General features: G+C 40.4%; 1 protein-coding gene across 1 annotated transcript; it reads left to right on the top strand.

The window, feature by feature from the left end:
• The first annotated feature begins 7,412 nt into the window (after positions 1-7,412).
• LOC116321094 (zinc metalloproteinase-disintegrin-like batroxstatin-3) lies at positions 7,413-23,866 on the top strand. Its single transcript, XM_031740855.2, has 22 exons — positions 7,413-7,496; positions 11,019-11,107; positions 11,238-11,314; positions 11,488-11,566; positions 11,754-11,830; positions 12,245-12,428; positions 12,579-12,641; positions 12,762-12,833; positions 12,966-13,135; positions 13,565-13,646; positions 14,974-15,107; positions 15,493-15,670; positions 19,349-19,438; positions 19,730-19,925; positions 20,011-20,116; positions 20,235-20,391; positions 20,478-20,558; positions 21,727-21,814; positions 21,911-22,016; positions 22,117-22,207; positions 22,284-22,433; positions 22,786-23,866. The coding sequence occupies exons 1-22, from the start codon at positions 7,439-7,441 to the stop codon at positions 22,816-22,818; spliced, it is 2,361 nt and encodes a 786-aa protein (XP_031596715.1). The 5' UTR covers positions 7,413-7,438; the 3' UTR covers positions 22,819-23,866.
• Positions 23,867-24,447: the final 581 nt, after the last annotated feature.

The raw sequence follows: 24,447 nt of genomic DNA, 5'->3' as shown, positions 1-24,447 counted from the left end.
AGATATGGTGGTGTGGAGCGTTGTAGCAATGGCATCTTCAGTTGATCTGTTAGCTCTGTATGCGAACTGGAGTGGGTCGAGTGTGGTGGCAAGCAGGACATGATGTGACGTCGGACCAGTTTCTCAAAGCACTTCATTATAACAGGTGTTAGAGCAACTGGTCGGTAGTCGTTGAGGCTGCTAATGTTAGTACGCTTTGGCAGTGGGACAATTGTGGCTGACTTTAGGCACGGCGGGATGCAGGACTGGGACAGTGAAGTGTTGAAGATCTTAGTGAAGACCCCAGCCAGCTGGTCTGCACACTCTTTTAGGACCTTTGCGGTTACCCCATCTGGTCCGGCGGCCTTCCTGGGGTTCACTGCCCTCAGTGTGCGCCTCACCTCATATTCCTGCACTATGAGGCTTGGGCTGCTGCTGCTGTCCGATGTTTTTTGCTGCTGCTGCCTCTGGTCCCTTCACCTCAAAGCGCATGCGAAGAAGTGGTTCAGCTCCTCCGCGAAGCTCCGCATTGCCCTCAGTCAATGTGGTATTGCAAGGTTTGTAGTTGGTTATGCTGAACTCCCTGCCATACCTGTCGTGAGTTGTTGGTGCTGAAGTGGTCTTCGATCCTTCTCTTGTACGCTGCCTTGGCTTCTCTGATGCCTCTTTTCAACTCAGATCTGGCTGCACTGTACTGCACACCATCACCGGATCTAAAAGCGGCGTCACGTTGCTTCAGCAGGACCTGGACCTCTTTAGTCATCCAGGGTTTCTGGTTGGAATACACCCGGAGACGTTTGTCCACAGTGACACTGTTGACACAGAAGTTAATATATGAGAGCACTGATGTTGTGTGCTCTTCGAGGTCCTGATGTTCAAACACGCTCCAGTCCGTGTTTTCAAAACAGTCCTGCAGCTGATGTGATGCACCTTCTGGCCAGGTTTTCACAGTTTTTGTGACTGGGGGGGCTCTTCTCCTAATGGGAGTGTATGCAGGGATCAGCAGCACGGACATGTGGTCCCTCTGCATCCCTCTGCAAGATATCTCACTATTTTTGACTTTTCTGAGCCTGTCAAGTCCTTCTTTTGACCCATTTTGCCAAAGGAAAGGAATTTGCCTAATAATTATGCACACCTGATATAGGGTGTTGATGTCATTAGACCACACCCCTTCTCATTACAGAGATGCACATCACCTAATATGCTTAATTGGTAGTAGGCTTTCGAGCCTATACAGCTTGGAGTAAGACAACATGCATGAAGAGGATGATGTGGACAAAATACTCATTTGCCTAATAATTCTGCACTCCCTGTAATGCTGTTCATTTGGTAATGCGCTACAATAGCACCTGCTAGCTATTCCAACCCTACAGGACACTCTGGACTCACTGGCCTCACCAGCAACAATGTTCAGTGCATTAATTAACCAGTGGACACACCACTTTTCCCTGTTAAAAAAGTATGATAAAGCTCAGCCTACATAGTGGCGATTATTTAAACAACACTTGCAGTTAGTAAATGCAGCTATGGAGCTTAGAGCCCTTAATGTTCCAAACCCTCAAACCATCTTGTCTCAGGATTTCCTAATGCTAAATGCTAAATGCAACATTCTGCAGAGAGACGCGAAGGCAGTCTTTCCAAACTGCAATTTGGAAAACAACACTTCACCTTTTGTGTCACAACTGAAGGCAAATCCCTCCCACCCAAGCGTGTTGAAGCAGATCAAACATACCAAAACATGTAACAAAGAAGCAAGCACTGTGCTTTTTAGAAATGTGCCTCTACTGTTGCACATTTATCTGCAACTATGCTGTTTTGGAAGCACCACTTACAGTCATGTGATGCAGTGGCATGGACGAGATTGAGCAAGTTCTTGTTGATTTAAATCTGCGCCAACCTTGGGTCTCCATGACCCCACCAGATCTTTCACGCAGACAGAGAGAAGTAGTTGCATGACTTCAGTTTGGTTGCAGGATCATGTAGAGAGACAATGAACTGTAGCCTATTTTTTCACCAAACCTAGATGGTGATGGAACAGGAATACCTCGCTGTGTACAAGCTGTTGCTGCAGCTGAAAAGGGCGTGATGGCCTCATGTGATATTGTTGCTTACTCTGATCCAACTTAGCTTGTTCCCAATACAGTTTCTCTTATTCTTCCAGAGCAGTCATATTTGTCAACAGCACACTAGCCCAGATACATTGTAGTTCTGCTTTGCATGCCAAACATCATTGTTTAAAACAATTGAAATTCTTCAATGGTGCCATGCCGCTGTCTGCTGCTGGGGAAGTAGAAGAGCATAATTGTGCTGGCACTGCCTGCTGTACCTATAACCTGGATATTAATACATATGGACACGGTATTGATGAAAGAATTATAAACAAAAATGGCTAAACAAGTTAGTTCTCACAAATCTGGATTCTCTGACTGGCTGTTCTCCATAATTCTTGGCTGGGACTATAGTTAGTATGATTATGTGCTCCAGTCTTAATTGTGCTAATGATTCTGGCTCTTGTGCTGTACAGTATGTTAGGTTGAAATGATGGGGTTGATTGGTCGATCGTCCGCCTGACTTCAAGCGACAGTCTCTGAGCAATCTGTCCTCAACCCCTCATTGGATTCCACCTTATTTTGATTTTGATGAAGAATCTGAAAGTGACTACGTAACATATGTTTACATGCAGTTTTTATTTTAGTTTTCTTTATTGTTTAATATAAATAGAGGGATGTTCATGCAGTGATGAGCTTGATTGAACTTGTTTGGATTTTTAGGTTGTGGTATATGTGTAAATAGTTTTGTGATGAATAAATGATTAAAAGCGGGGGAATGTGATGGACATTTTTAAGATTTTGTATTAGGTTGTTGTGTTCTTATGGCTAGACAGAAGGATTCATTTAATCTAATCATCTGCTGAAAGATACATTCATCTGTAAATGTTATCCTTTGCTTGGAATATTCTGATTGCATTCAGTGAAAACACAGGTAGATGGCTTATTCCTATAACTGATTTTATACTTGTTATCAGTCTTAGTCAAATACAGTACAGACTGCTGCTCTACTCTGTATGCCGTATGTTGCTGTGTGGCTGGCAAGATTAGAACCCAGTTAGGCTCAAAGCCGCAGTGAACTCAAATACGGCTTTATTGATGGACTCACAGGGATAAAAAAATATTTTTTTAAACCATAAACTGGGCAGATATTAGGAATTTGCTATCTAGGAAGTTGCGAGTTTAAATACATGACTGAAATCTGCTACCAATAAAAGCACCTCTACTGTTTTTGTAATCTCAGCTAAAAAGCTAGTAATGTTTACTTGGAAATGCTGTGGCTTTTTAGAATAGAAAGACACTGTGGAAGAAAGACAATTATGTTAATAACTAATGATTAAATGCAGAGTGGTATATAAACACAGAGTAAGTAAAGAAATACTCACTGCATCATGAGAAGCCCCCAGCAGTCTAGACCTATTGTAGTGTAACTAAGGGAGGATTCGGGGGCATCTGATCCAGCCATAACTATATGCTTTATCAAAGAGCATTATCTTAAAAGTAGAGATCTCCCAAATCCAAACTGGGAGCTGGTTCTACAGAAGAAATAGAACAGAATCTGAAGGTTCTGCCTCCCAGTCTATTTTAGATATCTTAGGAACCACATGTAAATCAGCAGTCTGAGAGCAAAGGGCTCTGTTGGGGTGATGGCACTATGAGGTCTTACAAGATAACATGGGGCCTAACATGGGGCATCCAGACCTTGTGTTATCTGGCTTCATGGATAGATAAAGTTGTGTATCATCTGCATAGTCTTGAAAATGTATGCCATGCCTTCTAATGCTACTACCTAAGGGAAGCATATATAATATAATCAGAACTGGTCCTAGCTTGAAACCATGTGGAACTCCATAATTAACCTTAGTGTGTTAAGAGGACTTTCCATTCACACGAACAAATTGAAGTCTGTTAAATAATAGATAGACAGATTCAAACCAGTGCAGTGCAGTACATGTAACACCTACAGCATGTTCTAATTGCTGTAATAAAAGGTAATAAAAGGTAATAAAGGTAATAAGAGGTCTAGCAGGACAAGCACAGAGATGAAAGCACCGTCAGAAGCCATAAAAAGAGTATTTGTAGCTTCACTAAAGCTGTTTCTGTGCTGTGATGGGCTCAAGATCAAACCAAAACAGAAACATTCCCAACAGTGCACTTCACAGTGTGTTTACATGTATATTCCTGATAAACTGATGTACACCCTTATTCAATGAGGGGTGACAGGAAGTCGTCAACGTATCCCAGTGGTTACTGGGTGAGAGGCACTCCAACATAAGGTTATCCAAATGACATAATTCTTAAATTCTGATTTTATGAATTTCATTTGTATACCTCCTCTTTTCCTGTTCCTGATCTGTTTTTCTTGACCCTCCAAATTTTGTGGGGGTGGAGAGTCCCATACTGTAATGATTCTGTACATAGCTAGTCTCCAGCAAATGTAATTCTGCAGAATAAGGAAGATATGTAGTATCTGAGAAATGTGGGTTGATAGACTGCTTCCTCTACTTAACACATTGCATCACAATAGCAAAGTTGCACTTGCACTCCTATTTCTTGTTTTTATACAGTGCCTCTTAGCTGATGTTTGGGTGAACATTTTGTTTTGATGATTATTTATTTTCAAGTCTGCTTTGAGTCATCAAATGATAAGTAAGGAAAGAGCTCATCAAATGATAAGTAAGGAAAGAGCCATTGATTCCTTACTTGTCATTGTGTCTCTCTGCTTCTCTTTCACCTCACTCCCAACTACTTGTGGCACATGGTTGCTCCTCCCTGAGCCTGGTTCCTGGTTCTCACTATTGCCAAGTGTTTGTTCATAGGAAGGATGTTGTGGCCTTGATGATCACTTTGGTACCCCTGATTTGGAAATGTCAAAGCCTTTTTATTGGGGTTTTCATCATGACCAGTTTACTCAACAGCAAGTTTGCTAAAGTCATTACTTCTGGATGATGGATTCACAGCTGTTAGGTCAGCGGATTGTATCCTCAGTGGTTCACAGAATGACACAATCACTGGTCTGATTAACAGTGATCTGTTCTGTGATCAGTGTCTCTCATGCCACACAGTTGTCCTTTTAATCTGTCAGTTAAAGATTAATTTGGGTTACACTGCCAGCTCTGTAAACTGTGTGTTCAAATCGAGAAAAAGCACTGCCACAAGATGTTTTTTTCCTGCAGGAAGAGGAAGGATGTTTGATTACTTAACTGATGCTGTCAGTGATATGAACATGTTGTGAATCAGCACAATTTGTTCTTGACCCTGACACAATTCTGGCAAAACCTATTTGAAATATTGGTGATGCGTCAAAAACATTTCTGTTGTTCAAAAAGTTACTCACTGCACTGGTTAGCTTGATAAGAGGCTAATATATGCTACTCGTGGTTTAGTAAGCATAAAATGATTCTAGTGGTCAAGACATTCAGACTGAATCTAGTATTGGCTGCAGCTTCTGTTCAGGGTCATCTCCTCTTACAGAAATATGCCGCCGAAGTCCATCACAGGCGATCGTGGCTCAAGAGTTGGCAGTTCGTCTTGTAATCGGAAGGTTGCCGGTTCGAGCCCCGGCTCGGACAGTCTCGGTCATTGTGTCCTTGGGCAAGACACTTCACCCGTTCCCTACTGGTGGTGGTCAGAGGGCTTGGTGGTGCCAGTGTCCGGCAGCCTCGCCTCTGTCAGTGTGCCCCGGGGCAACTGTGGCTACAATGTAGCTTGCCATCACCAGTGTGTGAACAGGTGGATGACTGAATGTGTAAAGCGCTTTGGAGTCCTTAGGGACTAAGTAAAGCGCTATATAAATACAGGTGTTGTGAATTTTATCAAAACTGAGATCCTGTGACTTGAAATTGTTTTTAAAAAGAGGACAGCCATATCTAACAAACTGGGAAAGTGGTGAGTGTAGATTTTGTCCATGTTGCCAAGAACGCGTTCTTTCATGTGAGTACTGTAGAAGCTGGGGGCTTGAACACTACAGGATCTTCCACTTAAGACAACTGTTTTGGTGTCACTAAAACCCGCATTTGCTCTTTTTGCATTTACTTATACAGTACAAACACATATAGCCAATTTAGAATTACCAGTTAACTAACATGGACATATCTTTGTATTGTGGAGTGCCAATTGGAAACCCAAGCAAGCACAGGGACAACATGCAAATTCCATCCAGAAATCTTCCGGGTGTTTAAAACACTGAACCTTGTAGCAAGAGTATTAACAGTTGCATAACTGTGCCACCACAAAACAATGAGTCAGTTTGATACAAATATTAATGTTGAAGAAATTACATGCACAACTTCATGTTGTCTGAATAATACTTCCAGACAGCGATCTATGAGAGTGATGGATTAGACGACAACCTTGAAGCGGTTAGCAGCAAGTAGCAGATTGTAATAAAGCTGTGACTTTGATGTTATGAAGTATTTTATCATAACAACATTAATCTCTGGCTTCATTTTTAAAGATTTATTGTCTACCCCTTACAACTGCTGCTTCTCACTATTCGGTTAAGTCTCCTCAGTCACTATGAGACAGTCATTCACTTTAGTGGTTTTACTGTCAGTGAATGGAACTTCATAAATCAATGAGAGTCATAAAAATTGCAAAAACATTTTTTTATTCCTAAGATTTGCATGGACACAAATCTAGCCACCTATAGCTACTCCATACACAGACTCTCACCTGATTGGATTGTTACTGATTAAAATTAGGTCTTTTTTTCTGACAGTTTTTGTTGATGTTCACTTAGCTGACCAATGTGGGCTATTGATTATATCAATGCACTTCTTATTTTGCTCGTTCATTTCCTGTGTGAATTTGGTCTTACACTGAGTCATTAGAAGAAGAAAACTTGCTTTCAAAACACACCAATCACTGTTAATTCCAAGCATGTGTTCAGTGGGTGAAGGACAGAGTTTGAGGAACTAGAGTCCACACTGCTGCATAGAGCTTACAAGACACTTAATACCTATATTTGGAAAATACTGTGAAACTTTATGATGTTTCTACATCAGCATGACAAGTGCGACAACGGAAATGCCAGCAAAGCTTAAACCACAACACACAATGAGTCATACTGCTTATTTATGGCTTTCAAGAAGAGGTTAAGTGTCATTCATTAAAAAGGTGGGAGGTTTACGACCTGATTCCATGTACATGTCTAAATAAGTACTGATAAAGCTTAAGGCTTATAGCACGTGAAAATTTGCCACTTAATAATTATGTAGGAGCATGGAGCATGTTAAGCTCTTCCTTTCTACATGTCACCACACAAGCAGCGGCATGTTTGAGCCAGTTTGAAGTGAATGTTTGTAAGAGGTGTCAAGAGGTAGGCGTGGTCAACAGAACAGGAACTCCTAGTTTATAAATCCTCATTACAGTGCTGGTGTGCTCTGTTACACTCAGTTTGCACTTGGACAATGACACGAAACCTCCTATTGTGGGTCCTCATCCTATATGCCTCTCTCAAGCTCTCGGGTAAGTCACTGGATACTTTTACCTCCACGAGCATGCTGGCTACTTAATAACTAAAACCTAGTTTTGTCCTACCTTCTGTTTATTCAAACCTCTACCGGTGGCAGGTTTCTTTTCCTCAAGTAGTCCTCTAAAACTCCTTGCCAATGAGGATGTATTTTATCAGGAATTAAAGGCACTGCGCTTTAACTCTGGTCTGTTTCATGTTTCATGCTCAGACAAATTTGCCTCTCAGCCCTTTGCATTTGTTTACTAGACATTTGATTATAAAGGGAACATTAAAACACAGTGGCTGTGTCTCACGCCTGTTGAACACATTTTCTATGCGCGCTCATTACAGTCAAATAACAGAAAGAGAAAGAATTACTGTAAACACACTGCTAGTTTTGTGACGCTCCCTCAGAGGTAAGTTATGGAAAACAACAAAGCCAACACCCTCTCAGGTGCTACTATGTACCAGGTCATCAGGTAACCGTGACTCAGAGCGACTTAATCATTTCCTTCCAGGCAGGTTTTGCAGACTGGGAAATACAATCTTGAGTCACAAATGTTCTTGATGAAGCAAAGGATTTTAATTTTGTAAATGTTTCTCCACAAAGTGAGAAGAGAATTAAGCACAAAAAAGATGATAATAATGATTAATTATTTAATTAAATGTACTGCATCTGGTTGCTGGAGCAAGTTATGGTACAGAATGATCTGAAGTTTACAGAACTGGCTACTGTGTCAGAGTCTTAGTCAAGAAAAACGCTACGCTGAGCAGGATGATTTTATGAGAAAATCTGGAATGCAGAAGCAATAATTCCCATGAAAAGGAACTAATAACATTTTCTAGCTAAAGTTGATATCAAGAAACTCTTTTACAAATGTGATTATAAATTGAGAAGTTGACCTTTAATTTAATCCCACTACTTCTGCAGGCTCTGTAAAGTACACCTAGTTTCCACTTTGTTTTATGTCAATATCAGTAATAATGTCATAATTGAGTAAAAATCCCCACCTTGTGAATGTGATGTGGAACATTCTGTTAAATACTGCATGGATTGGTGAGTTTAGGCAAAAAAAAAAAAGAAGTTTCATCTGATGTCTATTCTTTTTTTGAGTTGAGGTGGACATTTGTGTCAGATTTCACAGAATTCCCTCCAGGCTCTCAACATATAAATCTCCATTAGGAGAGGGAGCAAACGCAGCAAAAGACTCATTGCCCCGAAATGCAGAACTGACCGCCACAGTAAATCCTTTGTGCCGGTGGCAATAAGACTGTATAACTCTTCCTCACTCTGTAGGTGATTCTCCTGAGACGATTACCAATGTTATTCTGGTCCCTCCCAGACCGTGCAATATTACCCAAGAGTACTTATTGAATATTTGTTTCATCCCCCCACCATATGCTGCTACTCCCTTTATTCTATTGCACAATACTTGATAGTTAAGTTATTTATTCACCAGGATATAGTTATGTATATTACTTCGTTAGAGTTATTTGATACCATGTCTTGCACTATCCTACTACTGTATATTACTGTACACTATTCTTATTGTATATCTTATATCTTATTCATCTGTTCCTCTGTCTCTCCTGGTGCTTTGAGCATGTACAGGACAAAAGAATTTCCCTCGGGATAAATAAAGTTGTTCTTATTCTTATTCTTATTATGAGAAGCTTATGTACATGGTGCAGGATAATGCAAAGATGGTGGTAAAACCCTAAAACGGCCTCTTAGTAGCCTGGGGGGGGGGGAATCAGAAAGCAACCTCTGCACCACCCGTTACTGCAGGGTATGTATTATGTCAATATTTCTATGTGGACAATAAGAAACTATAGCTGTGAAAAAAAAAGTGGTTCACCTCTTTCTCCAGGGGACATCATTGCGAAAGTATTCATAATTAGCCAATGACTAACTTGGTATAAGGATATACTCTTTCTGTTTACGAAAGGCTTTGTTACCAGGAACGAGCCTTAAAAGGTTATCAGCAGTCCACTGCACTGACAGCTGGTTACCATGGCAAAGGTTCAGGTTCTCTGTTGTTAACTGTACACATTTTATATTATATTATACAATAGAAAGTTTGTGCGTCCAGTCACAAGTGTGTATGCTGTGTGAAGCTGCAGTCATGTTTCAGCTTGTCTTAACTTTTGGAAACATTGAAGCTTTTTTAACTGTTTTCTTTGTTGCTGCTTCTAGAAGGAAGTTTTGCATTTATTTTTGGAGTTAGAGAAAAGTTCCTAAACCTAAGGGCTGCGGCTTTATATGGAGTCATTCATGTTGTACATGGAGTTTGAGGGACAAAAGAAACCTGGAGTCTCCCACAAATAAATTCTGCCCATTTTCAGCAGCTTATCTTACTTTATTTTAATTGTAGAGGAATTATTTGACTGTTTGTAATGGTATCATTCTCCTCAACCTCGAACTGTGCCTTTTGAGCTTAAAAATGACCTGAACAACTCAAGCACTTTCAAAGATTATCCAGTCAGTATCACCTCAAAAAACTTCAAATATTTAAACTTTGAAGAAATTAGAAACTTTAAAAACTTTCAACAGAAAATTACTAGAAGCTGGATGAATAACAACATATAACAATCCCTGTTGTTATATGTTACATTTCAGTAAGTGCATTTCCTGAAGTAAAGAACTATTAATAAACAAAGGCATGTAAATGCAAAAAATTCTGTGGGTGTTAAATAAATCCTCTCACTTTGAACTTTAGTCAGATGAGACGACTGATATCAGTTTCATCTTATTGTGTGTCAGTAGCTGTTATTCGAGACTGTCCTCCTCTCGAAACTAACCCCAGACGTGCAGTGTGCAAGCTGTCACTATGACACATAATCACATTTTAAAATTAGGCAACCTAAATATGGACATTTCTGAAGTAATCTCACTATTCTGAATTTAATATTACATTTATTATCTGTACTGTTATAATGCATATCACCCACCTACTTGCCCCCGAGCCAAGTGGAGCAAGTAAACGGAAAGAGTGGGATGTGTTTGAAGCTCTGTCAAAGTGCTGTTTTAGGAAATAATCAATGTGATCGTTTAGTTGGTTATTTATACACATAAAGTTATTCAAGCAATTTTTGTTTACATCACAAATAAAAAATAGTGACACTGATTGTTATTGTTTTGAGCACTGCAAAATCTCACAGGGAGCAGGTCAGGGTGGATTTGTTGGGTCACCAAAGTCATTTAGTTTTTTCTCAAACTTGAGAATGTAACTTTAATCAAATGTTTGAAGTCACAATGATCACATGTTTGCAACCAAAATGACCTTTGGAATGGAATATCAAATTATGTACTCAGTGTTGTTTTTTTGTTGTTGTTTTATTGGTTTGGTTAAAAATAAATAGATACATAAAATTTTTAGAAAAGCAGGATGTGATCAGACGAGATTAGTTAACACAAATAATGAAAGCAATGACTTAAGCATTCGGCTATCCAATTACAAAATAGACCCTGCTGACACTAGCATCCAAAATTAATATCCTTCTTCTAATCACACATATGTGATTCACTTCCACAGAAAGCCATGGTCCTGAATTTGAGGAGGGAACGCACTATGAGGTGGTTCGACCGGTCAGACTTCACACAATCAGAAAAAGACACGCAGAGGTTTTTTTTCTTTTCTATTTTAAATCCTGTGACGACAATCAAATCAGCTGCTGTTTTTCTGCATGCCAAGGGAAATGAAAAAATAAAAATGAATGACTAGAAGCAAAATTTCCTGTTTTTTTGCCCACAGTACCACAGACCAGACACTCTTACGTATGCAATGACTGTGGGCGGACAAGACATAGAAATGCAACTAGAAAGAAATAAGTAAGTTTTCACTTCTCTAAACCTGTGTGTCTGTGCAGTGTGAGAAAATAAGTGGAAACATGGATATACAAGTAATGTAAAATACCCTGTTTCAAAACAAGCAATTTTTTGGAATAAACTGCAATTTAACTCATGTTATCATGTTATGTTATTCTTTATCTTTCTGTATTCAGTGAATTACTTACCAAAGATTACTCTGAGTCTTACTACCAAGAAGATGGGACTCGAGTCACCACAGTACCGAATGACATTGTAAGTGTTTGCATTTGTAGACAAACTTACCTCAAACTTACAGCTGTAAAATTGCACATTTTACTAGATTTAAAACGCTTCAAAGGCTTTTAAGGCTGTTAGTGAATGCTGGAGACATAAGCAGATGAAAAGAAATTTAAAATGTTGTCATTTAATAACACAGTCACTATTTTCATGTCATTGCCAGGATCACTGCTTCTATCATGGGAGGATTGTGAACGACAGTGAGTCATCTGTTAGCATCAGTACCTGTGATGGACTCAGGTGAGCCACCGTCTTTATCTTTGCCTTATTTAAACTGTCATGACATCATTCCAAAGCAATACCCACCCATACTGTAAGTCATAATAATTCAAATAACCTCAAAGTTTCATTCCTTTGTTGTATTAAGCCACAAAGCCAAGTAAGCAGTTTCTGTATTTGCATAACGGATTAAATTAATAATGTTAAACCTTCATATGAGATGAATAGATTTCTGGCCACCTTGGTTCACCAGAAACAAGTTGTGCAAATACTCTCATTACTTTTTAGATGTTAACCTTATCCTAACCCTCAACCAGTTTGGCCTAAATTAGACCAAGTCTTCAGACGACAGCAGACAGGTTCCCAGGTTAATTCAGCCTCAAAGCAACATCTGAAAAATGAATGAACTGATCTAACCAGCATGATTTGGTTTAGGGGTTACTTCAGAACGTCTGCACAAAGATACCTGATTGAGCCATTATCCAGTGACGATGAGGGGGATCATGCAGTGACGACTTTTAATGAAAAGAACTTCACGCCTGCCGTGTGTGGGGTCACTAACACCAGCTGGAGTGACGACTATGAACCTCCAACAAGCCGCAGCCGCTCTAGATCAGGGGTAACACAATTAGTTTTGTCCTCTTCACCAGAGTTCCTCCAAGTCATGACCTCTGAAACCTTTTAGGTCTTCAAACTATCTGAAGTTAAATGTGACAAAGTTTAAGTAGACATGCCCAAAGTCTTGATTTCAGTTGTTCTTTTTCTTCAGGGTATTTCTATTGTACAGCAGCAGAAATATCTTGAGCTCGTCCTTGTTGCTGATAACCGTGCGGTAAAATTATTCTTCTTTTATAGCATTTTCATTTTTTTCCCCTTGGTTTTGCAAAAATTTGATTTCTATAAGATAAACTGCTGAGAAACAGGATGAGAAATTTGTCTTGTGGTGTTTCAGTATGTGAAGATGAACAGGGATCAAAAGAAGATGAGACAGAGAATATTTGAGATTGTCAACTTTGTCAACATGGTGAGTCCGGGTTTTTTTTGCTATTTCTATACAGATTCCATACCAATACAGACACGCTGTACTACATACTGTTCTGCAGTAGCTGCTAGCAGTTTGAGTATAATGTGACATCTCCAATGTTGTCTTCTTCAGGTCTACAAACCTCTGAGGACCTTTATTGCTCTGGTGGGGTTGGAGATATGGACGAATGATGACCTGATATCTGTGACCCCCCCAGCAGGGGCAAACCTGGATGCTTTCATGAAGTGGAGAAACTCTGAGCTGGTGAACAGGATAAAACATGACAACGCACATCTTATAAGGTATGGATAGATTCTATAAGTAGAATCCAGTCAGACTCAAATCATGTGGAGCAAAATGTCTCCTACTTTTAACAGTAACCGAGCAGGAAAGAGAAAACAACTTTCAGAAATCTGAGTTGTGAGTATCCATATTTTTTTCTCCCAGGTTAAACCGGCCTGACACATCAGCTTAAGAGGTTTTAAGCTTCCACATAATGCTTGTGTAACTTGTGTTTTATACACAAGATACAACCGCAAGCAGATCCATTATTGAATCTTAAATAAGAATGTGCTTGTATGTTCACACCTCCACATTCAGGAAAGTAGCTAATCAAATCTAATCCAATCTAATCTAGTAGTAGCTAAGCTAATATTATTGAAAATATAAGTGAGTAGATGGATGATATGAATCCTGGATATGAATAAAGGCTTTCTGATCTTATCTTTCAGTGGTATCGACTTTGAAGGAGCAACTGTGGGTCTTGCTTTCATCGGGACTCTCTGTTCTGGTCACTCTGTCGGGGTAGTACAGGTGAGTGGTTTAATTCAATCAAATTTAATTCAGGCATTTATGCTTCCCAGATGATATATCTCACTGACTTCAGAATGTCTGCCCTTGCTTCATGCTGTGATAAATAATTGTGAATTTTGGAAACATGTTCCTAAATCCCTTTGGAGGAAACCCATTTCCGCCCCTTGTATTCGCGATCTCGTTCTTTAGGTCACTACCCACAGCTCGTGACCATAGGTGAATGTAGGGGCGTAGATCGACCGGTAAATTGAGAGCTTTGCTTTTACACTCAGCTCTCTCTTCACCACAACAGACTGGTACAGCGTCCGCATCACTGCAGCCGCTGCACCAATCCGTCTGTTGATCTCCCGTTCCCTTCTCCCATCACTCGTAAACAAGACCCCAAGATACTTAAACTCCTCGACTTGGGGCAGGGTCTCGTCCCTGATCCAGAGTGGGCACTCCACCCTTTTCCGGCTGAGGAGCATAGCCTCAGATTTGGAGGTGCTGATTCTCCCTTAGAGATAGGGTGAGAGGTTCGGCCATTCGGGAGGGGCTCAGCGTAGAGCCGCTGCTCCTCCACATCGAAAGGAGCCAGTTGAGGTGGTTCGGGCATCTGTCAAGGATGCTCCCTGGGCGCCTCCTGGACGAGGTTTTCCGGGCTTGCTCCACTGGGAGGAGGCCCCGGGGCAGACCCAGGACACACTGGAGAGATTATATCTCTCGGCTGGCCTGGGAACGCCTTGGTGTTCCCCCGGACAAGCTGGAGGAGGTGGCTGGGGAGAGGAAGGTCTAGGCTTCTCTGCTTGGGCTGCTGCCCCCACGACCCGGCCCCATATAAGCGGAAGAAAATGGATGTATGGATGGATGTTCCTAAATCCACTGGATGATTTCAGTTATTTCGTTCAGTCATTCATTCGCACCTCAAAAATCAACTTAATTGTTTATCTGATACTTTGATTAATGACCAAATACCAGAGAAAGACATTTCCATCATTTTATCACCAATATGTAGTGACCACTTCCTGCTAAAAGAGAAAAACTAAATTAAATTATGATCTAGAACTAGACTCAGTCTACAAAGTCTTCTTTGCCCATTTGAGATGCACACATCTCCATAACTGCAATGTGTAAAACTCATTCTTTGACTAACCAATCATTTTTCACAAAATCCTTTTTTGCACTGCACATGTAGACCGCTATGGTGACTCTGTCAATAAATCCATGCTGTCTGAAAGTCCCGAATGAATAGACTGAGAAAATGAGACAAACATGTAACATTATTGCATTGCTCTGTCTTGCTCTTAGTGACTTTTTACTCTTATTTCTTGTTCTTCATTTTTTTTAGGATCACAGTGACCGAGCCATAGCAGTGGGAGCAACACTGGCTCATGAGATGGGCCACAACCTGGGCATGAACCACGATGACTCCAGTGGTTGTTTATGTTCTGACGATAGCTGCATCATGGCAGCAGCCCTCAGGTAAGAAAAGCTGTTCTGAAGCATCCTGCAACTTAAACACAGACTCTTTATGTTAGCAAATAAATGCAGGCTATAAGAAGTGACAGTAAATAAACATTCGCGAGCCTTACAACCCTCACTAAATGTTTTGATCATCAGAACATGTTTCATTTGGTACAACAACATAAGTACTGTTGTGCGTATTGGGAGCAAAAAGGAGGTCAGCTGGTGCAGTCCTTAATCTCACATGGTTATGAGACTGAAGAACGTGTGTGAGCATGTTTAGAGCACATTCTATACATGCTGTACCACCATGCAGCTATTGTGCAGCCATGTCTGCCCAGTGTCAGACACTGATAAAGATAACACAAAAAAAGATAATAATAATGTGTTTGTTCCTCTTCAGCTGGAAAACTCCTCGAAGCTTCAGTAGCTGCAGCAGCAGCAACTATGAAAAGTACCTAACAAGCCGCAGCCCCAGCTGTCTGCTGGACAAACCAAACTACAAGAGTATCGTGGCTCCCGCGGTCTGTGGAAACAGCTTCAAAGAGGAAGGAGAGCAGTGCGACTGTGGCTCTGTGCAGGTAAATAAGCACATCAGCTGGTTAAAACTTTAATTTTGTAGCAAGTTGATCTGATCTACATGCTGTTGATGATCTGATCTGGTGAAGGAGAGCTTTTCTTTTTCAATTCAGTTCAGTTTTAGTCTGAAGGCACTATATTTTGTAAGATAAAGATCTTATAACAAAACACTGTGAAAACCCCAACAATCAAAGAGCTGCCTATGAGCAAGCATTTGGCAACAGTAGAGGAAAGCCCTCAGCAGCATAGGCCTATTGTAGGTTCACAAACTTCTATTTCTTTATGTCTTGCTGGCCTCTCACTTACAGAGACTAGTCTGATAAACAATGTAGCAAGTACAGATTCATTTATTACTATTATGCCATGATTCTGAGCTGTGTCTGTGCATGCTCAGGTCTGAAATGGCTTCTGCCTTACAGCTATCGATTTCTCAGAATGGAATTCAGCTCCATGTTTCCTTTGTCTGATCTTGACTATTTTAATGAGCTGCTTGCTCTGAGGCAATGTGAGAAAACAAGCTTTCTGATACATACCAGATATGTACCTTCTATGAAATAACGAATGGGCCTGAGCCTGTGCATTCAGACACACATATATATTTTTTTCAAGTCCCAGTATTTAACTGACTTCTACCAGACGCTGAAGAGCTGCTGATTTACTTTTTTATTTTGCAGTATTAATTGGAGTATGGGCTTATGTGCTTTCTTAACACTTTTATGTAGCTGTATAGAAATATAGCAACAGTGTAGCTGAAGAGAAATTATTGTTTTAAGTTAACTTATGCAAACACTTTGGATTCTTTTTCCAGCGTGTGTGAGAAGTGTTTTTTGCTCGCTTGCAGTTCAAGATGTGTAATAGTTGAACAGCTTGTGGTTTTCGTTGAGACGAACATTCCAGTCAGAGTGATGTTTAGACCTGTTTTCACCTCTGCTGGAGTTCAACAAGGACAGATCATTAGAAGGAACTGAACATGATTTATTGATGTACAAATAGTATTCAATGGTGTTTCGACTAGACTAGATTCGACTCTGATGGCCCATCACAGCGAAATGGACTCCAAGCTATTATGCTAATTAGTGCGACAGCACAAATTACCATCATCAAAGCAGCATGGTGAGTGAGAAAATTGTGAGATGGTTCCAGATAGTGAAGAGGAAGTGCGAGGCAGACTAAAGACTGGAACTGTGATAAGGCTCAAGGGAGATAAGGCATAAGTGTGGACTGGGGTAAAGAGAGAGAAGCAGAGCCTGTAGGCTCAAGGCTGCTGTAGGCCAGAAGAGCGACCATAGATCCTGCGACAAAGCTGAGAGCTCTCAAAGGACAGAAGAGGGAGAAAGCCAGAGAGCCTGTGAGAAGGCTCTAGGGTCGCTGAAGGCCAAGATTGTGAATGGAGAGCCTACAGAAAAGCATGGGGGCTGATGAAGCTCAGAGAATGAACAACTTGTTACAAGGAGCAGAAATCTGAATAATGATGGAAGACACTTTGATTCAGCTGTATGTCAGCTTGCCAGGAGTTTAAGACCTGCAGGACATAGAAACAGGAAAAGCAGAACCACAGGTAAAGAAAACATGGTTAATGTGGGAAAACCTGGATATGGGATGATGCTGGAACTGAATCGGATGCAAGAAGAGAAGGATCTGCTGACCAGCAGTCCATTTGTCCGGAAGCAGCACTGGAGAGGCGAGAGTGAATAATCAACTGAAAACGTTTGTGTCTTGTGGAGTGACATGAATGAGATTCATCAGCTGAGTACCACATTTAATTATTTAGGATGCGTAAAATCCCCAGAATCTCCACACGTGGCTGAACTGACTGGTTTCTCATCTTAGAGGAGACGTGAATGTGACGGATTAAGGATTGTAATTTGGAGTGAAAATTGACTAGAGAAGAAACAGCAAACAGCGAATCAGAAAACAGGCAATGGTACATTATTGCATTGCAAGATCACTTTAATTATTTGTAGAGAGCAGCTCAGTACTTCCGCAGTACTTGGGTATCTTGGTAACCAACATGACTGGGGAAGGGGCAGATTCTGGCCTAAGCAGGTCAGACTCTGGGAAGTACCCCTCATGTATCTGAAACTGAAAACAGGTCATTCATCAGCTTGCAGCTTTCACCTAGTTTTAAGCATGACCCTACTGAAAACTGCAAAACCAACAGAAATCCGTTGAAGATAACTGTACGAGTGTGTGATGAGTTCCCTGATCCACTTCTGCACTTAGAGAAAATGTCTCTCCTGTTTGTTTCCTATTTTGCTTCTGGAATCTAAGATAGATTTTTCTTTTGATCCTCAAATCTCATACTGGGAACGGCAGCAAGAAGCAAATTGAATTGAGTTTCAATTGAGTTTACCTTTCAATATTCCTAAATTCTTGTGCATGGATTAGAAGAAACACTGGAAGCTGGGAGGAAACAATGTTGCGGAGGCCAGTGATAACAGACTCCAACATGTGGAGACTCAAGCAGCACTCCCAGGGTGGAATGTTGGCTGATCAAGACATCTGTATGCTGTTTATGCTTCCCATACAGACGATGGTGATGCCTGATATGGAAAGGATTGTAAAAGCAGTTTGTTAGGGAGAGTGACAGAGTATGCATTTTAACTTCCCCATAGACTACCATGCAGATGGGGCAACTTGGGGATCATAGACAGTATGAATGGTAAACATAGTTTTAGGTGTTAAGAAGTGAAGTCAAAGCCGCATTCTTTTACTGGCCTGTTGAAGTCCATAGGAGAAGAGCGTTCTTTGAACACTTCCTGATGGGTTTACGGACTCAGTCACTCATTCCACATCATACTGAACAAAACATGATATCCTTTATGCAAACTTTGTTTCTTTTAAGGAGAGTAACCCTAGATGTGCTCACTGGATAATAACTGATTGAAAAGCCCAAATGAGCATGTGCTTTCACAACCACATCGAGTCCTCACTCGCCCCAGCTGGTTTCAAAACACCAAGATGTGCAAATGCGGATGATGTTGGCTCTTTCGACCACAGGGGTGCTGCAATAAGCAAAAACAGCTTGTTGCGTCTTACATGTTTCTCCATTACCAAAGTTATTCTGTTGTTAAATGGCCTGCATTTGTATAGCGCTTTACTCAGTCCCTAAGGACCCCAAAGCGCTTTACACTACATTCAGTCATTCACCCATTCACACACACATTCACACATGTTAGGTGGTACTTTGAATGTTTACAGGCCAGCAACTTCATCAAGGCCATGCTAAACATGCTAGGATTAATTTGCCATGGCAGCTGTGTCATACAGACGTTTTTATTCCCTTGACTGTGGTTATATTGAAAACACAGATTTTGAAAAATAAGTATTTTGTTTACAACACTTTCTTACATGTTTGTGCTTCACACTCGATAATGGTCTTATACCACAAAAGTTCCTGAAAATCAAGTTATAAGGAAGTAGAAAGTAGAAACTGAGAAGAGTGATTATACACTATATTGGTGACACTTGACATTGCTTTTAGTAGTATGAACATCGTGATGTGTGATCATGAGGCCAGCGAACACCCACAGTGGAAATCATTCATCAGCGTCAATAAACCATGAAACCTAGCGAGAAAGATTCCTCACGGGAACAGAGCAAACAGATGTTTAATAATGCATCCCAGCAGTAAGACCTAACAGCAGCCTGATGAGTTCTAATCTATGTTGTCCCTGTAGGAGTGCACCAATCCCTGCTGCAACGCCACCACCTGCACCCTGAAAGAGGGTTCACAATGTGCTGAAGGCGAGTGCTGTGAGAACTGTAAGGTGAGTCAGTAAGAAGACAGATAAGTGTAACTGGTGCCACTTATTTTCATCCCTGAAAGTCTCTCCTCCGGCTGTAGTGATCCAGTTGTTTGCTCAGCTACAGTCCTCAAGTAATTAGAGGATATGGCAAATGTTTGAACCAACACCACAGTATTGCATATTGATATTTTGTTTACAGAGCTCACGCAGTCGGGTGTTTCACATAGCGCTGGAATTCTTAATCAATTTACACTTTAAGAAAAAAACAATGTTTCAGACAATTTACACGTTGATGGAATATGCTCCGCACAGATCTTGCCTACCTCCAGACAGTGTCGTGCAAAGCAGGATGACTGTGATCTGGCAGAGTACTGTGATGGGAAGAGCACGACCTGTCCAGAGGATGTGTTTGCTGTGAATGGGCTCCCATGTGATGGAGGCCAAGGGTACTGCTACAACGGCCAGTGTCCACAGAGACCTAAGCAGTGTGTCAAGATGTATGGATCAGGTGAGTATCCTGCCAATACACATATTGATGTATGTGAAAGTCATATGGAGAATTAGGTTTTTATGCAATCTCCTGGTGCTATCAGGTGCTATTGAGGCCAGACAAGGATGCTATAACTACAACACCAGAGGAACCTACTATGCCTTCTGCACACGCCCCTCAAATGATCAGTTCATCCCCTGTCAGCAAGAGTGAGTCCCAGCAGGATGTACAGGGCGACAGTTGCTCTGCAGCCGACCCTTATTTTGATTTTTCATTCTTCATATTAACCGAACATGATCAGAAACAATCACTGTCTTTCTTTTGCAGAGATGTTCTTTGTGGAAAGCTCTTCTGTGAAGGCGGTAATGACAACCCAAACTACGGCCGGATGGTCAGCATCGGCACATGCAAGGCAGCGTTCTTCTCAGACACCACCAGTGACCAAGGCCAGGTGGAAACGGGGACTAAATGTGGAGATGGAAAGGTAGCAGGCTTCCTGAATCCACTTTTTCTTACTACATCTACAATGTAGTTGTTCATATTTAAAGTTAAATATATGACTTTTCCAAGGTTTGCAGTCAGAATCAGTGTGTAGATCTGCAGACAGCGTACAGAAACACCAACTGTTCAGCAAAATGCCCAGGCCATGCTGTGAGTATATGATGACACCAAAAACTGATCCATTGAGGTAGAAATGATTTATAACAGTTCTGTGCTGGACTGTATGTTCTGGTTATTTTCATTATATGTTTATCTGATAAGGGAAGCTGTGTATCCTCATAGTTGTGAACAGGGTTCTATTGCTTTTAAAGATGTTAATGCCACTAAGAGTGAAATTTAAGATCAACTTTACAAAATCAAAGGGTTAAAAGTAGTTTTTGTGTGATTTTTCTCAGCAAAGTTTAACTAAATCCTTCACTAGGGGAGCTAATCTAACATATCCATGTTTAAAATATAGATTATGTGTAAAAGGTGGATGGAGTCATTATTGGGGGCATTATTTTGGTATTTTGTTAATATTCTGTTTCATTTCATAAATTTGAACCCAGGATTTTACTTTGATATAAAAGCCCCTATATGCCAAAAAAATCAGTTGATCTGTAGCAAACCACAACACAATAACACCATAACATAAGATGATAAAATAAATAAAAAACTGTGAAACATAACCTAAATATTTGGAGTGGATGTGTTAACCACACCAGTGGTGGCCATGTAGCTCCAGTTGTTTTAAAGGTTAAACCCTATAAAGACAAAGACATCCTTCTAAGGCATCCCTGAAATGCTGATGTGAGATATACAAGACATGCCCAAACTTACTCATGTATGCTTTTCTAGAACCACGTGCAAACTGCAGTGTGATTACAAATATGCACTGAATAAGTGTGCAATTTGTAACTTATTTTTTAAAAAACAGATATAACAAAAAAAATTTCACTTTTTGAAATGTGAATGATCTGAGAAAAACTTGAAAACCTCTAAATATTTTTAATTTAACTTAATTTTAACATAAGCATCATATAACATCTTATACATATTTTGCGTATACTCTATGCAAAATTAAATAAAACTAACTAGAGTCAATTTGTCAGAAACTAAAGTGATGAAAAACAGATAATACACTATATATTACTATATACTGGGTAAATCTACTTAATTGCATGCCACCAGTTATACTGGGGCTGAGTGTTTTATATTCCTTAAATTCAAAAGGTAGGTCAGTGTTTTTGTTGTTGTTGTTGTTTTTTAAATAAAGCATATTCACTGAAGTGCAATTTTTTAAGTCTAATAATGGCAACATCTTCTTTGTGCTCTCCAGGTGTGCAACCACAAAAGTGAGTGCCAGTGCGAGCCTGGGTGGATGTCTCCCAACTGTGATTCAGTGGACACACCTTTTAGTGGTACTGGTAAGTAACTACTTCAGTCTCCAGATTAAGTTCAATTTACTGTGTCATGTTGCACAACTACAACCCAAGCAAACTGATTTTTTTCTGTCTCTGTAGGAAAAACTATTCTCATTGCAGTCATGGTTACACTAGTGCTCCTAGGCATCATTGCAGCCATCGCAGGAATCATCTGGAAAAAGCGTCAAAGTCCCATCCTGCCAACGTGAGTAATCATGACACTACTGGAGGCCATTGTATGCCTCTGTTTCTGCAAACTCGCCTCCATGAGGGTCGTCACCTGTTGATTCAATCTCTCTTTGCAGTGCAGCAACTCAGAGGAAGCAGATAGCTGTGCAGAACCCGGCTTACCACAGCAAACAGCCTCCACCCAGTTACCCTGCATCAGGCCAACAGGTGATGTTCTGAATGGAGCTGCATACTGATCTAAAAACTGTTCCGACACGTTTCTAATGATACCTGAAATTTGTAGGCTGGCAGACCAAAGCTTAAAGGACCTCCACCTCCGCCACCTGCAGCAGGGACCAAACCCAAACCAGTCATTCAGATTCACAGAACTGCACCAGCTCCACCAGGGAACAAACCCACACCACCCATTTCAAACTACGCAGCTGCACGGCAGGTACCAGAGCTCACCGGCCTTTGACCAGTTTTCTTTACTATTCCAGCTGGAAAAAAACTGTCTTTTAACCAGCAACTCAGAGAATCTTTAATTTGATTGGATAACAAAAAACACATATAATTGGTTGCTTGTCTCCTTCTTTGTTGGCTAGCTTCCCCCCAAAAAATAAGTGAGTTAAAAGATGCTAAACCATTTCATAAAGTTAATGGTAACTTTACTAATTCTGTTCTCAGTGCTGTAAGTGATTCATTTTATATTGCACACAGTCATTTGAAGATAAAAATGAACATAAAAATTAGTACAATGTCACTTTAACATTTTTGGACATATGCATCTTTCTTTTGTCCTCCAGGCTCTGAGGCCAGTTCCTCCACCAAAGGTCTGATGTCTGCGTGGTGCCATCTCTTAGCAGCTCTTATTGCTCTCAGTAGGAGGCTGCTGCCACCGCTTTCTCTGTGCTGAAGCAATAATGACTCACAGATTGCACGAGGAGCAGGCCAGACTCTGATTGTTACTAGCATGCCATCCGCTGAGGTCTTCATCGCTTTTTATTTTCTAAGGCACTTTTTCAGACTGCAGGGTTAGAGATACAGACAATCTCTACTAGTGTTAGTATCTCTAACAAGACAAGTGCAAGTACAGACATCCCTGACTCTGAATGTGACTCAAAACTCTTTGTGTCACAGTAATGGCACAGAATATGAGTGTGTGTGCATTACCTAATGAAAATGTTATAACAGTTTTCAGAATTTGTTACAGTTTCATATTTCATTTGTGTTTTTAAAATCCTTATAAATTTCGCTGACTTTGATGTGACAGTCAAAAATCTTACGCACTGTGGTGCAGGGGAGTGCGATTCTCTGTTGCACTCTACAGTGCTCTACTTTAAAGTGAATGCACTCAGAGAACTCAAAGAATGCACTTACCCCACCACTTGAACATTATAAAGCACCTTAAGTGTTTGCTTTTTTTTAATATTTTAAACCATGCTTTCTCTCATGATACTGTAAAAGTTTGAGTTGTATTTATATTTTTATCTAAATGTACATATTTATCTACTTTGTTTACAAAATCAGACTTCTGCATGAGTAGAGAAAGAACAAAAGCATGATGCCAAATGAGCTTCTTATTGGTGCCTTTTTAGAAGCAGGACCACTAAACGTGTATACAAGATTAGGTCTCACATGCAAGCGGTAAGACACATATCAGTTTGCCACACCATTAAAACCAACGACTGTGATGTTTTTAAAGTTGATGTTGTATAATTCTTCTTAATTCTTATATTGAAACATTTTTTTACATTTGTTTGCATTATGGTTGTTTCCCAATATTTTTTTTACTATAATATTGTCCTGCTGTATACTTTGTCCTATGCACTTACTTTGTAAAGCGGGACCATGCTGTACAATGATTAAATAAAATTGATTAAGTCACTAACAGATGAAGAACCTTATCCTGTTACACAGTGGCACATGATAAGGGGTGAGATCAATTAAATAGCAAGTGAATGGACAGTTCTTAAAGCTGATATGTTGGAAGCAGAACAACAGAACAACAATGGAATGGAGCCTATCCCAGCTGTCAAAGGGTATTAGGTGGGATACACCCGGTGTAGGGTTTACACACTAAGAGAGAACCATTCACACTTAGAGCCAATTTAGAATCACCAGTGAACCTAAACATGCTGTCTTTGCACTCTTGGAGGGTATAAGTTGGCCATAAATTGAACAGGTTTCATCCGGCCATAAAAATACTTCAGATTCTAAAAATTTGGGAAAGTGCATGAAATGAGCTTTAATTCTTAAACAGTTTAGTGCAAAGCTTTGATTGTGGCAGTGCACAGAATTACAAAAAAATTGTAAGTTTCTAAGTACTTATGGACCCACCTGTATTTGAACAAGCTGGAGCTTCATTTAAGTAAGAAGAAGTCCGTTTAGAGGAAAGTCGTGGCCCAGGATGTTTGCAAACGACATGTTTTCTTCCTTTTATTCCCAAGGCGTCACAGTGGTTGGCC

This window comes from Oreochromis aureus, linkage group 12 (genome assembly GCF_013358895.1).
Source record: "Oreochromis aureus strain Israel breed Guangdong linkage group 12, ZZ_aureus, whole genome shotgun sequence".
NCBI lineage: Eukaryota > Metazoa > Chordata > Actinopteri > Cichliformes > Cichlidae > Oreochromis > Oreochromis aureus.
This window is presented reverse-complemented; position numbering and strand designations above follow the sequence as displayed.

Bases quoted from the DNA above. Each gene is read 5' to 3' on its own strand.
- LOC116321094 (XM_031740855.2), top strand. From the start codon at position 7,439: ATGACACGAAACCTCCTATTGTGGGTCCTCATCCTATATGCCTCTCTC. The intron at 15,671-19,348 runs GTAAATAAGCAC...TTGTCCCTGTAG, and splicing joins GCGACTGTGGCTCTGTGCAG to GAGTGCACCAATCCCTGCTG. The intron at 22,434-22,785 runs GTACCAGAGCTC...TTTGTCCTCCAG, and splicing joins ACTACGCAGCTGCACGGCAG to GCTCTGAGGCCAGTTCCTCC.